Genomic DNA, 14509 nt, shown 5'->3' with positions numbered 1-14509 from the left:
TAGACATGACAAGTTCATTGAGGAAAATAAATTTTTGATATCAAATTCCGCATATCTCTCGATGTGCGTCTGAAAGTATACTTAAAGTGTTTATCATAATGTCATGCCAATGAAAACGGAAATTTTCTCACGTGAATGATAAAAGATAAATAGCAAAAGGTATTTCAAATATAGAAAAACTAAAGATAAAATTGTTCCTGGTTAGATCTGTCGTACGTCTTTCTTTTTTTGGAGCAGTCATCCTGTCGCTTACACGGCATATATTTTCTTTTTAACGATGGTGTAATAATTGTGAAAAAATCGCGAAGTCGAATTCCAATTTGTAGATTTAAGGAGTCAATTTTTAGTTTCCTTCAAATGAACATAAAATCAATAACTTCAATTACAAACGCTCAACCATTAAAACAATGAATACATTGAATATATCTCTTCGTCTAGTTTTTTAAAAGCAGGACAAATACGAATGACAAAACTTTAGTTTTCCTTAGAATATTTCGCTGTTGCACATTTCCGGTAGGTACTACTCATATATTTTGCTGTGTAAAGTTTCCGACCCATGAAGTTTTGCACCCTTGAAGTTTTGCACGTATGAAGTTTTGCACTCATGAAGTTAAGCACCCATGAGGTTTTTTTCGTGATTCCCATAATAATTGAAATTGGGATGGACTGACATCAATAGTTAAAATCACTCAGTGAAATGAAGTGTCCAAGGAACCAATATAGCTTTTCCAAAAATTTTCCAAAGTATTTTTGGGCTTAGAGGCTCAAAACAGACATTACTTTTCTAATTCGTTGATTCCAACTCTCATTATATAATGTCATTAGCAACCTTCGTTCCTCCCCAACAATAATACACCTCTCCTTTAGCATTTTAACAATATTTTAAAAGGACTCATAGCAAGTATTTACCTTATAATTTACCACAGACTGAATACATGTATTTTGACGGTGTCAAACAGTCTATTGAAGACATGTCTTACAAGATACTTATAATATCGTGTATCTTCCTTCAAAAAGTCATCACTGTGCAATACCATTACGAACGGGAAAACTTGATCAATATGGCTTTCGAAATGTGCCAACATTCGATTGCTTCTTCAGAACTCCGAGAAATATGCATTGTTAATTTGGTTCCAAACCTTGAAATCGGCGCCCTTCTCAAAAAATTGCACGACGATTCTATTTCCACCCATGTGATAAACCATCAGCGCGGTTTAAATGCTAATTTCAAAAAACTAGGAACTAAAAATTTTATGTTTTTTGTTTCCAAAATGCGCGATATCCTAAATTTAATTTTAACATCGGCTGCACAAAACATGACTTTAACATCTGAGATGCTGCGGAAACCACAGAGATATGACCAAGATTCAAGAGAAAAATTACCAAATTACTGCGTTAAAAACCCTTTGCTTCTTGACCAAAGTATGCATCAATCAAAAAAGTGTGATTTTGAAGTGAACATCACTGTGGAAGAACTTGAGGATGGCTCATCTTTGTCAGATCACGTTTTCAGCTTCACACGGAGACTTCAAATTCACGATATTTGGAACTCAAAAAACAATTTAATCTTCATGGTTTCTAAACCAACCGTACCGTCAGACGTTCGAGTACTTCCGGTTATTGACAGTCCAGTGATGAATAATACTGATCACGGAATTAGTAAAACCTATTTAAGCTACCATTATAACGAGGATTCACTTACGTTTAGAGCAGAACTCTATTTCGTTCTTTCATTTACCTGGCGATTTTTTAGAGGCCGAAAAGTGGTCATCTGTATCAGTTCGTGCTATAACTACGATCCGTTTGTCGAAGATCTTCGGATGTACACACAAGGTAATGAGAACTATTTCGACTTTTCCTACACCAATATGCACAAAAAAAAAATAATCATTCATGTGGAGCCAGAAAAAAGAGATAGGTCGGAAAAGCTTTTGACGTGGGACATATGGTGGTACTTGATCCTTAATCTTTTGGGAGAGTACGAGGAGTCATCAAACTGCACTTTTTTACAAGCAACTGCGAAAGATGATTTTGTGAACGAAGACTGCCAAAAGTATGGGTCAGAAACAATGATATTCAGAGGATTTCTTAGCATGACAGAGGCTGAATTTGCCGTCAGTAGTCAAACATTCAGTGTTGAGTCATGCACAATTTGTTTGGTCACTCCTCGGGCTGGGTCTGCTGCCGAAATATTTGACACTTGCCAAGTGTTTCACTCCCTTTGGCTGGTCTCTGTGCTTCTGTACAGTTGCAACCCTATTTTTCGTGCAGTATTTTTTTCAACGCATGGAACTCAACACATTCGGCCACATCTACTCAGAAAGAGAACAAACTTTATACGAGCAGAACTCCGCATTGCTAACTGTGTATTCTTATTTTCTGACCGGTACCACTGCTCGAGTACTGCTCGGCCACAAGTACACCGGGAAGATTTTGTTTGTCATTTTCAGTTTTTCCTCGCTCATACTCGGCACGCTATTCCAGAGTAAAATGGTGACATTTCTTAGTGCGGATGTGCGATATGCAGACATCAACACACCGGCAGAATTGAAGGAGTCAGGGATGTCGATTCAATCGTCTGACATCAGTTCACATTCGGAGCTTTTCAAAGAGAAACCTCAATACGAAGAGCTGGCTGAGAGATTAACGGGCAGTCACTTCGCGTACATTGACTTCATCGATGAGCAATTTAACAACAGCGAGTGGTATAGATTGAATTTTATGGGTTACGGTGAATACGACAACGAAAGCAGCACCGAGCCACCGAACTCTTTTGCGCTAAGAAGTAACGCAATCGCAGCTTTGGAGGGTGATGCGTTTGTAATGAATATCCCATACCCTTTCACGTTAAAGGAAAATTACATCGTCACGGACAGTTTCATGGGAGGGAAGACTGAGTACCATCGTTTGGAGGAGTGTTTGATGACTTACCCGTTATCATTCCATGTTCAAAAAAACTTGTTCTTCTTCGATTCTCTCAATGAAAAACTCGCACAGTTATTTGAGACCGGTTACGTGCAATTATGGGTTGAAAATAATATAATATCAAGAGACAATCTTTTTGGACTTTCAACTGTATCGGATAATTTAGACGAGAATGCTCCTAAGCCATTTGGTATTAATGATTTGCAGCCGGCTTTCATTGGCCTAACATTAGGTTTACTTGTAAGTTACTTTACCTTCGTGATCGAACTAATGGTCGACTTATCGAACGGCTAAAGCTATAAGAAACTCGCATACCTGTTCAGCAGAGTTTTCTTCCTCTTCTTCTGATAATATTTAGCTATCGAATGATCGCTGGTCCACTACTCTCTAATATGCAGATTGTTCAAAGATTTTAAGTTTGATACGATTGGTTCCTTTTACCCTGGATTAATCGGTCATTTATGCGCACATTTAAAATGATTGCTCCTCCTACACATCGCGATAAAATGAAAAAGGAAAAACTATGACATATATTTCCACGATAATTGGTAACATTAATCATTGTTTTTTCCTTGATTTTCTTAATTGAGGTATCGAGCCAGCCAATTCATAGCGCAGAAGTTAAATATTTTGAGAGGGCATCTCGCAGCGCCGCACTGTCGCGTCGCGCCTTTGTTAGAGATATGCTTAAGCTTCGAGCAACTATTTTAACTCTCCGGAGATCAGCCTATGCGACGAAATGAAAGAATTATTTTTGGTTATGGTACATGTAAATTTAATGAATCGAATCCGAGTGTGATATTCTGATACTGTCATTTTTTTCTATGCGATTAAGAGATAGAGTCAACTCGGTAATATCATGGTAGAGGAGTTTGTGGGTGTTTGAACTTTGATTAATTTCATGTTTAAGTGAAAACTACTGGCTGAACTGATTGAACCATTGTTGGATAAGTTATTACCAAATTAATTAATCCGCTAAAATGGTAAATGCCACCTGATGACGCCACAAATTCGAATATTATTTCACTTTAATAAATCTCTTTTCCTACAAATGAAGGATTTGCACTCAAATTTGTCATTACTTCACCTAAGGGTGATTAAAGAGCTGATTTCGCAGTATTTTTTACAATTTTCTTCTGATTCGGGGAAAAGTAAAAAAAAAGATTTAAAATTGAGAAAATATACCGCCTAGTGACGTCATCTGACGGCATTTCCCATTAAACCGCGTGTTTTTTAAAAGACTATATCATTTTGTCATATCTCCTCCAATACTTGTTCAATTCATGAACCAAAGATATCCCCGTGTTCGGTTCACTCATTGTCAGTAGCTCACTTTGTAAAAAAAAAAAAAAAAAAAAAGAAAAAACAAAGAAATAATAATAATAATCTAGTTGCAAGCACCTGCCTCTCTATTCCCGCAACGAAAAAAATATAAAAAAAACACTGCATACTCGGCTCATTACACCCTCTCAAGTATAGCAATAACAATTTTGCGAGCAAATCTTCATTAGAGATTGAGCGGGATCTCCCGAATTTCAACCCTGCCAACAGTGCTGCCAATTCCTGCAAAGCATTCTGAATCCTCCCGCATCGGTCATCCACTCCTAATTATAATAACACGAATTTTGAGTGAAATCAGGCAACATCGATCTCTGCCCAGCTCTCTACCAAGGCGACGGCGACGATAGTGATGGCCCGATGAATGGAATCATCCCCCTCCCCTCCACCCTATTGACTCCGTATCCGGTGACCGAACAGATTTCCCCTTCGGCGGCAGTCAATGAGTCAGTTGTCGACGTTCTTCAAAGGCTCAAAGGTAATTTCGTCGTGGGTGCGTTGTCGTTGATCCTCCGGAAATACTCTCAAGTTCGATCGTGAAATCAAGTGCTGTGCCTCGTTTCTAAAGAGTGTCATCGATTAAAAGCCCGTGTTTCTCGCAATGGAGCAAGTTATTTTGGATCAAATGTACGCTTTCGTGCAAAAGCAGGTCGTGGCAGATATGGACGTGCGAAAATTGAAGGAGAGGCGGAAAACTTTGTCAGCCCTTGCGGATACTATCAGAGCCAAGGTAAGCATCAAACGATTAGAATTGGACTGCATTTTGCAATTCGGAACTACAAATTCTGGCTCTTCTGGAAAAACACTTATGTGCTTAGGGAAACTAATCGCACATACGTTGTTTTTAAACTGATGCTAGAATTTATGGTTCCAAATTGCAAAATGTAGTCCAATTGAGGGGCTTAGAAGACAAGTAGGGTAAGTGCAGTTTTTGAACAGATTGAGATATTAATTATCTCAACTAAGACTAGTCCTAAATTATGTTTTCAAGAAAATTCATTGTGATTTAATTTTTAAGCATCAAAAAGTGGGTCTGAACTTTCTTTCCGCCATGAAATTTTGAAACTTGAAAAAGCAAAAACCGCACTTGTCTCACTTGTCCTCCGAGCCCCTCGGTTATTTGGTCAATGTGTCATTACGAATGTGTCCATCCCATTTAATATTGCATTGTAATATTCCGAAGTTTTGTCACATATGCGATATTTTCTCAATTCTCAACCGGTGCTTTTTAAATGAATTCAGATTTGTAATTTTGAAATTTGAATAAACCGTCACTATCTCGTGACGAGAGGAACAAAGCAGATTTGAAAGCTGACGTTTACGTTCATTTTTATCATGTAAAAATGTAACGAAAGCATTAAACGCCGCTGAAATTGGAGAAAAATGCTCAAAATCTGGGGAGAAAATTTCTCTTACACTAATGAAAGTTCAAAAACTGCACAATTCTCGATACTATTACGAGTACAAACATTTTTATTCTAGAAAAATGTTCCGAAAGGCTGAATTGAAATTTTAATAATTAACGAAATCCGTTTCCTATCTCTATTTCTTACACTCTCTGGATCTTAAAAAGGATATTTTGGTTTCAAAAATTAATATAATTAAAAAGCCCCTCCATAGTTTTTAAAGTCTTCATTTGAGAAAAAAAATTCATGTACCAAATTTGACAAAGAAATTCAACGTATTAAAGGCAGGGGTTTTTCAGAGGAAAAATGTCGCATTCGAGTGCAGTTTTGATATGAGTATCAAATGCTATATTTTTCCTCTGAAAAGACCCTGCCTTTAATACGTTGAATTTCTTTGTCTTTGGTACATGAATTCTTTAGTTTCATGACAACTGAAGTGCGATCTCAAAATTCGACAAAAATGACAAGTTAGCTGAAATTATGGAGAGAATTGGTGCGATATATCGCACGTCGCTCTGACACAAAAAAATGGCAACCGTCGAATCACCTGATTCCAATTAAAAATGCCGAAGTTTCTCCTGGTAAAAATGCAGTTTGCGAAGGGGAGTTCGGCAACATTGAAATGTAGTTACGTTCTTTCAAGAGGGAAATGACGACATATTCCTTTTGAAAAATATGACAAAACCCGTTCAGAGTTTCCTCAATGATCATTCTTTGATGTGTTTGATTTGATGTTACAGCTCCCGGATAATCATCCCTTGAAACAAGAATGCACTCGAAGGTTGTCAGAGCACGAAGACCGAGTGCAAAAAGCCACCCAACAGCTGAACGTGCCAGAATGGTTCCTGAACCGAAATCGCTCCTTCAGCGTCAGTTTGAAGCATCAGAACGAGCCGCAATCCTGCCTGAACAATAAAATGTCAACCACCGGCAGACGTCGTAAGTGTTTTCAAAATCATCTACGAAAATATCATTTTTGCCATTTTGCACATCAATTATACTGCCATGCTTAAGAAGAACGCCGTACGGACATTCGAGAGTTGCCAAATTTCCCTGGATAAAACACTATTTTTTAGGAAAATTGAAAGGATGGGTGCCGAAAGGGCGTTTTTTGGTTGCGGTGTTTCAGAATCTCTAGCGCTGATTATTATTTTAGAGAGGAAATTATCTGGTGAATTTTCTGAAATTTTACGTTTTTAGCACTGTAAGTCATAAAGGATATTCAGTAAAAGTTACAAGGAATTACATACGTTTGCTTTAATTATAATGGATGAGACGTTAAAAGCGGAGATTTTGAGGCACTGCAACCAAAAAATGCCCTACCTGCACCCAGCAGCATCAATTATGCGAATTTTTCCATAAAACTTTCAGACATTCAAATTAAACTAAAGGCGAAATTGTCTGAAAAAGGTAACATTTATTTAAAAAATTTCCTGTTAATTCTACTTTTATTGACAGAAATGTGGAAGCGTTTGAAGGCTCTTACAGCGTTCTTTCTTAGCGCAGTTTACAGTTTACCCTGCCTGACTCAGTAAATACTTACCAAAAATATACTCTAAGGTTCTGTAATTTAATTACAAGACTGATTGTAAGATGTCACCTCGGTCGCAAAAGTAAAGTATCCCCAGGGTACAAAAAATTATTTTTCGATGCATACACATGCACTCAAGTGCGCGTACTCCTTAAAAAAAATGTTACCGCTGCAAATTTATTCAACAACTCTACAATAGACATTTATTTAATTTTTACGGTCTTGGGGAGGGAGGAGAAGTAACTTGATTTGCCTTTCGGAGCTCCCACGCAATATTCATAAGGGAGGTTTGTAAATTTGTACTTAAGGAATCTATATGTCGTTCCTAAAATGAACTAGAATTGTGAGAATTATACGGTAAAATAATGAAATTTTAGAGGACTTTCATTGCAAAATACATTCCAAGTCATGAAAAGGTGACAACGTGAAATTTATTCAGCAACGGACAGGATTCAAACGTATAAAAAGCTAGAAGCACAGAGATTTTGGAGTAGGAGAAGGATACTCTCTACACCGCCGTGCTATGGAAGAACGCCGTATGAACATTTGAGAGTTGCCAAATTTCCTTTAATGAAATGTTTATTTTTGAGAAAAATTATTAATATTCTTCCTTGAAATGTTTAGGAACTCTATATCAAATAAACAAAATTCTCTACTAAATTTAAAGAAAAATATTCACAAGATTACCAGGGAATACGGGTTTTATCAAAGAAAGTTCGCAACGCCTGAAGGTTCATAGGGCGTTTTTCCTTAGCACGGCAGTACAGTCTTCAGAATCGGGATCCCTTGATTTTAAAAGAATCTCTGCAATCCAGGGTTCGGTCCCACGATGCCGGGGATCCATCTGGTGTCCATATGAATTGGTCGCCGGAAAACAATAGCGCCCCAGACCTGGGGCCGTGCCCAAAATCTAGCTCTTGTTCGCGCGGAGGAAGGAGTCAGTGGCAGCAATGCAATTTTACTAACCGTAAAGGCGTTTTTTAAAAGTAACATTTCTACTGTTAACTTAAGTGTGACAGATTCCGTTTCTGTACAGTTTGCAACATGAGGACCTTACCATGATCTGTCAAAAAACGTGTGCTTATATCACGTCACTTAATTCCGGTCAAGAATAGATGGTCACTTTCCTAACCCCTTCCCTCTCATAGGTGGATCCAGGGGGCGCAGGGGACGTACACTCCCTCATAGGCGGTTTCAGGCATGGGGAGCACGCCCCCCCCCCCTCGTTCGCCTGAAAAAAAGAGGGGGGATGTATATCTGGTGATTATTCATAACGAAATTGACTCCTACTACATATTATACGCCTTGTAATTTTGAGAATGGGGGGGGGGGGGCAGGACTCTCCTTGCACCCCCTTCCCTCGTTCCAAGTGTCTGGATCCACCAACGCTCCCTCCCTCTACCGCCAGCCACACACCAGAGAGTATCATACAGGGTGTTCGTAAAGTCCCCTCCCCCCCCCTCTAACTTTTGACCTAATTGAGGTAGAGATTTGAAACTTGGAGGGTGTTCCTAGATCAAAGGGAGCTACTTTTTGACCCCCCCAAAATTTTGGGGGGCCCCATTTTGGGGGGTTACGGACCCTAACTTTTAATTTTCAAATGAGAAGACCCCCTTTGTGATACCTCGTTCGAAAGAGCATAAAAAAAGAAAATTTTTCGCGCAAACCGGAAGTCATTATCTCAAACCGTTTCAAAATGGCGGCCGGTCAAAGTTCCAAATGGCCGAAAATTGGCACCTCTGCTTTGCATGATTTGCATCGTACTGGGATTTTGCCAGAAACGATTACGTGTTCAAAAACCCTATTTCAATGCGGTATCTAAGGCGAAATTGCAACCGTATTTTGCCGGATTCACGATTGAGAAATAACGAATTTAACGTTAGATTTTCAAAAAACCCTAATTTTTCAAAATGGCCGCCGATTAAAGTTCAAAATGGTCAACAATTGGCAACCTCGACTTTTTGCCGATAGATTCGCCTCAAACTCGGTGTTTGAGGGTATCTGGGTGGGAAACAAACGAATTCGACGTTATTTCACCGAGTTTCAGGCGAATATATCGGCAAAAAGTCGAGGTTGCCAATTGTTGACCATTTTGAACTTTAATCGGCGGCCATTTTGAAAAATTAGGGTTTGTTTAAAAATCTAACGTTGAATTCGTTATTCTCGGGTCAAAATACCCCCAGATACCGAATTTCAGGTGAATCCATTGGCAAAAAAATCGAGTTTGTCAAATTTTCGGCCTTTTTGAGCCTAAACGGGTCGCCATTTTGAAAAATTAGGGTTTTTTTTGAAAATCTAACGTTAAATTCGTTTTTCTCGTGCCAAAATACCCCCAGATACCGAGTTTCAAGCAAATCCATGTGCAAATAGCAGAGGTGCCAATTTTCGGCCATTTGGAACTTTGACCGGCCGCCATTTTGAAACGGTTTGAGATAATGACTTCCGGTTTGCGCGAAAAATTTTCTTTTTTTATGCTCTTTCGAACGAGGTATCACAAAGGGGGTCTTCTCATTTGAAAATTAAAAGTTAGGGTCCGTAACCCCCCCAAAATGGGGCCCCCCAAAATTTTGGGGGGGGGTCAAAAAGTAGCTCCCTTTGATCTAGGAACACCCTCCAAGTTTCAAATCTCTACCTCAATTAGGTCAAAAGTTAGAGGGGGGGGAGGGGACTTTACGAACACCCTGTATATACTCCATATACTCTCTGCTAATCTTATATTTGTAACCAATAAACTGTTGCCATTTTAATTCAAGGCACGTTAAGTTCAATTATTTTGAAAATCGAGGTATATTCAACCGATTAGCAAGTGTCCGACCATTTCCTTGATGTACCGTATTCTTCGAAGTCATATTTGAATAATCTCCCGGGGCAAGGAAATTGCCAGTCTGTCTTGTGATATCTCCAGTTCTTTTGTGCCGAGCCGCACTCTGTGGAAGCGCCGGTGCCTTGGGACTTTATTTTGGTTCTCGAGATTTGATTTCTCCGTTATCTGTTTCTGCCTTTCCTGGCTCACTTTTTCGGGTGCACAAAGTGACCACCCAGGTCGAGCTGGCGGAAGTGCGGAACCAGTGGGCATGCGCCTTCTCGTGCGATTTTGGTCTGAGTCATGGTTTTCCGGTGGTTTTCAACGAGGAATTCGAATCTGAAATCAGATTTTGGCTGGCGTGATTTAAAATATTTTTGAAACATGGAGCTTTCCATATGTATATTACACAGGAATAGCCTAACTCCCCCCCTAACACCTTAAATGGGGGAATGGGCGCTGCATAAAGCGTGGAATAGTGTTGAAAACAGTCGGTGCCATTTGAAGCATCAATTGGACTTCATTTTGCGATTAGAAGCTACAATCTCGAGCTCAACCGTGAAAACACTCATAGGCATGAGGAAACTAATAGTAAATCACGCCGTTTCTAAACTGAGTTAGAAATTGTAGTTTCGAATTGTAAAATGTAGTCCAATCGTAATTTATGAAAATTTGAATGAGCCCTTATTGTAAACAGATACAGGTGATTAAAAGAAGAAAAAGAAAACATAAAATGACAAGGGAAAAAAGGAGGATTAAAAATAACTGTTTGTCAATTTTCAGGAGGAATTCATTCGCAAAGGTTATTTTCCCTATTTAAGCAGCGTAAGGTATGACTTGAATCCCGTCCTCCGCAGGCAGGCAACTTCAGATCCCTATCCCCGAGTGCCTAGCGGACGACCTAATTGTCCAGCACTGGGAGCTACACGATAAAGCTATCGGAAGGGAGCAGCTTTCGCTAGTTAGAGGCACATGTAGCCATCTTGAATTTTTGAAAGTGATGTGCCACAGAGTTCTACATCACTGCAGAGCAGAGACAAATATGCTCCATTTAAGAGATGAGCCAATTTAGCAATGGAAGCTACACGATAAGGTTATCAGAAGGAAGCAGCTTCCGCTAGTTAGAGGCACACAGTCTCCTTTAAATTTTGGGTGTGGTGTGCCAGAGAGTTCCATACCACTGCAGAGCAGAGACAAATAGGGCCCATTTAACGGACGACCTAATTGTCCAGCACTGAAGAACTTGAAGAACGGCCCATTTTCCAGAGTTTGTTCGTTTGAATGTTCACCTTCCTTGAAAATACGGGGTGATTAATTTATGATGTTTTTTTTTTTTTTTTTTTTTTTTTTTTTTTTAATAAAGATGATTTCCTCATTTTCTAATGCATGCTTTCACCAGAAAATACTTTCCCTAGCTCCAAAGTTGAAAGCAGCAAAATTGTGTGTTTTCACACTTAAGTGACTGCCTGACTCACCATCTAAATCGGAAGCTATTATAAGCTGAAAAATTTCCTGGAAGTTTACCGCTGCATTTGTTTCATTTTAGCCATATTTTATTGACTCGCCGAGGATCCAAAAAGGGTCTATTTTTGCGGAGGCTCTCTCGTGCTAGGGTTTTCTTCCCCCTCCCTCTCTACTTAAACTGGTAGTGGCTTATGCAGAAAAATATAGCCCCCATCCACAATTTTCTCTGTAAATTTTAAGATAAAAAATCATCTCTACCATTTTTTTTTTGTTTGTTTTACAGGAGGATTGCAGAAAGTAGCTCCGAAGGCACGATGGAGCACAAACGGGTTGCTGGATGCTCTGGAAGTTCAGCGTTACAAAGAGTTCCCTGAAATTTTCGAGACGAAACATCCGGATAGTAGCTGTAATTCTAGCACAACATCTCCTCGCAGCGTTCGCTCCTCGTTCAGCTACAAACAACCTTACCTCGGATGGCGCTCTCAGGAAATGCTGGACAAACCGAGGACCCCCGCAGAAAGACTTGCAGCAGGCCTTTTGCACAAAAAGGACGTTGGCAGTGACCGCAGCATCTCGATCTTGAGCGACTCGACATTCTCGGTGTGAGGATGGACCACGCGATGACAACGCTTGAAGTGCATGCGATGAACGCGGCTTGATGCCTATCTATTACATTGAAGGGGTTTTTTGAGGCTAGGTGTTCGGATGTTCCGTGTTAAGCGAATCCGGTGGTATGAATGTGAGCAGATCCAGGTTATTTTTACAAGAATGATTGATGTTCTTTTTTGTTTTGCATTTTCTTTATTTTTGACTGTTTTGATTTCATAAATAGTAGGATTTAATAAGGAAAAATGGATTTAATTATCGAAGTTTACTGAGAGAAGAAAAATTACCAGTTCAATTACGAATAAAATTATGTGTTCTTTAGAGAGCAAAAAATCAATGGGAACAATATATTCAATGTAATGGGCCAGTTACACTAATCTCAGACTCGCGTTCTGATGATTTAAGCTTAAGGTGATTCGATAGACGCTTTATTTTGGGTCAGAACGACATGTGATGTATCGCATCGATTGGCTCCATAATTTCAACTACTTGTCATTTTTCTCGAATTTTGAGGTCGCAATTCTGTTGTCAGGTTACTAAAGAATTTGCTGACCAATTTTGACAAACAAATTTGACGTAATAGAGGCGTAGTTTTTTAGAGGAGAAATATTGCATTCGATATCAGTATTGAATGCGATATTTTTCTTCTTCAAAACCACCCATTTTTCACGTTGATATTGTTTGTCACAATCGGTCAGTGAATTCTTTAGTCTCCGGACAACAGAATTGCGATCTCAAAATTCGAGATAAATGACGAGTGGCTGAAAAAATGGAACCAATCGATGCGACATAACGCATGCCGTTCTGACACAAAATATGGCATCCATTAAATCACCTTAAAGATTTGCATAAAATTATCAGATCTGTTCAGAAGCCACGTTCCTGTTTCCAATTTTATCAGAGATATCGCCCTTCACAAAATATGGTGTATGCAGTCACCCACCGCAGTAGTGCATACCATTGTTTCTTCCACCTTATTTTAATCAATCGATGATGCACTCATGCCGCCGCTCCTGTGACATAAGGGCGTATCTCGATTCCCACGTGAGCCCTATTCTCCGTATAAGTCTATGTTTTCTGGAGCTCAAATGGGTAAAGAGATACGCCCTTACGTCAGAGAAGCGACGATGTGCACTGGTAGCTCGATGTAAACCAGGGTTGAAACTAATTAAGTGCCACGGTATGCACTGAGGCTTTGGATAATGTCATACGCCGTACATTCGGTAGGTGATATCGCTGTAAATATTAAACGTAAATTTTGCATTTTTAATCTATATGCTGTAACCAAAAAAACACGATTCTGCAACTACAGTAAAACTGACCCATTGGCATTGACTTTATCTTTATTTTTCTGTTGTTCAATTTTGACAATGCGTTTGATGACCGGCAAATGTTACATGGTAAACAAAAATCTATGCAGAATAGTAAATGTTTAATTTTGCGTAAAGAGCTCATTATTAGCAGCAAATTAATTTTTTCCCACTAAGAAAGTGGAATGCTAATTAGAGCAAAACAAAATTAGGGATGACGTAAGATGAAATCAGAATTCATTGATTGATGCTCTAGGTTTATGTAAATATTATGTTGATACTTAAATTTCTAGTTTCTTTGATTGTCAGATTACCAAACACGTAATTCATATGGGCATTTACATGGTATTTCATGGCAGCTCTCAAAGAATTGGTTGTAGTTGACTTTATTGAAACTCTCTTGACAATTTGTTTTATTTTTATTTAATTGTAAAATATCTGAATTATAGTGTTTCCTTAATATCTATGTTAAATATATGTTAAAATGTTGAAACTTGCAGCGTATTTCTCTCTTCAATTGGAAACATGCCCTGGATTAGGATTTGAGTAGCAAGACAAAGTAGTGATTTTCCCGTAACACCGAGCAGTGAAGTTATAATTGAATGGTAGATTCTTGAATTCACACGCATCTTGGTTACATTCAAGACTTTACTCTCACACTTATTTAAGTTTTTTGGTTAATTTTTTTTTTTTTTCTTTTTTTTTTTTTAATGGGAAACCAATTAAAATTTTAAGCAATTGATCTATGCGTGTACTCCTCATAACACCAAAAAAACTTGTCGATATCTATTTAATTACCTCTCAAGTTTTCTCTCAATGCAATGTTAAACTCTTGGCAACGTCAAAAACCAATTTTACGCAAGTTTACTTCCGTAGTATCACACGAGGGCTTGGAGGACAAGGCGCACAAGTGCAGTTTTGGAAAAAATTGAGATATCAATGAGTTCAGGTAAAACTAATCTAATGCATATTCTGTGAAAAATTCGCCCCCAAATTCCAATTTCTAAGCATCAAAAAGTCAGTTTGAACTTTCTTTCCGCCATAACGATCCATGTAATTTCGAAACTTCAAAGACGTATTTCTCGAAATAGCAAAAACTGCTTTTATGTGCCTTGTCCTCCAAACC

At 38.7% G+C, this 14509-nt stretch overlaps 1 protein-coding gene across 1 annotated transcript; it reads left to right on the top strand.

Moving 5' to 3' along the window:
• The first annotated feature begins 4718 nt into the window (after positions 1-4718).
• Positions 4719-13876, top strand: LOC109039059 (uncharacterized). Its single transcript, XM_019054392.2, has 3 exons — positions 4719-4993; positions 6410-6608; positions 11751-13876. The coding sequence occupies exons 1-3, from the start codon at positions 4865-4867 to the stop codon at positions 12071-12073; spliced, it is 651 nt and encodes a 216-aa protein (XP_018909937.2). The 5' UTR covers positions 4719-4864; the 3' UTR covers positions 12074-13876.
• Positions 13877-14509: the final 633 nt, after the last annotated feature.

Source organism: Bemisia tabaci, chromosome 4 (assembly GCF_918797505.1).
Source record: "Bemisia tabaci chromosome 4, PGI_BMITA_v3".
Lineage (NCBI taxonomy): Eukaryota > Metazoa > Arthropoda > Insecta > Hemiptera > Aleyrodidae > Bemisia > Bemisia tabaci.
This window is presented reverse-complemented; position numbering and strand designations above follow the sequence as displayed.

Bases quoted from the DNA above. Each gene is read 5' to 3' on its own strand.
- LOC109039059 (XM_019054392.2), top strand. From the start codon at position 4,865: ATGGAGCAAGTTATTTTGGATCAAATGTACGCTTTCGTGCAAAAGCAG. The intron at 4,994-6,409 runs GTAAGCATCAAA...TTGATGTTACAG, and splicing joins CGGATACTATCAGAGCCAAG to CTCCCGGATAATCATCCCTT. The intron at 6,609-11,750 runs GTAAGTGTTTTC...TTTGTTTTACAG, and splicing joins GTCAACCACCGGCAGACGTC to GAGGATTGCAGAAAGTAGCT.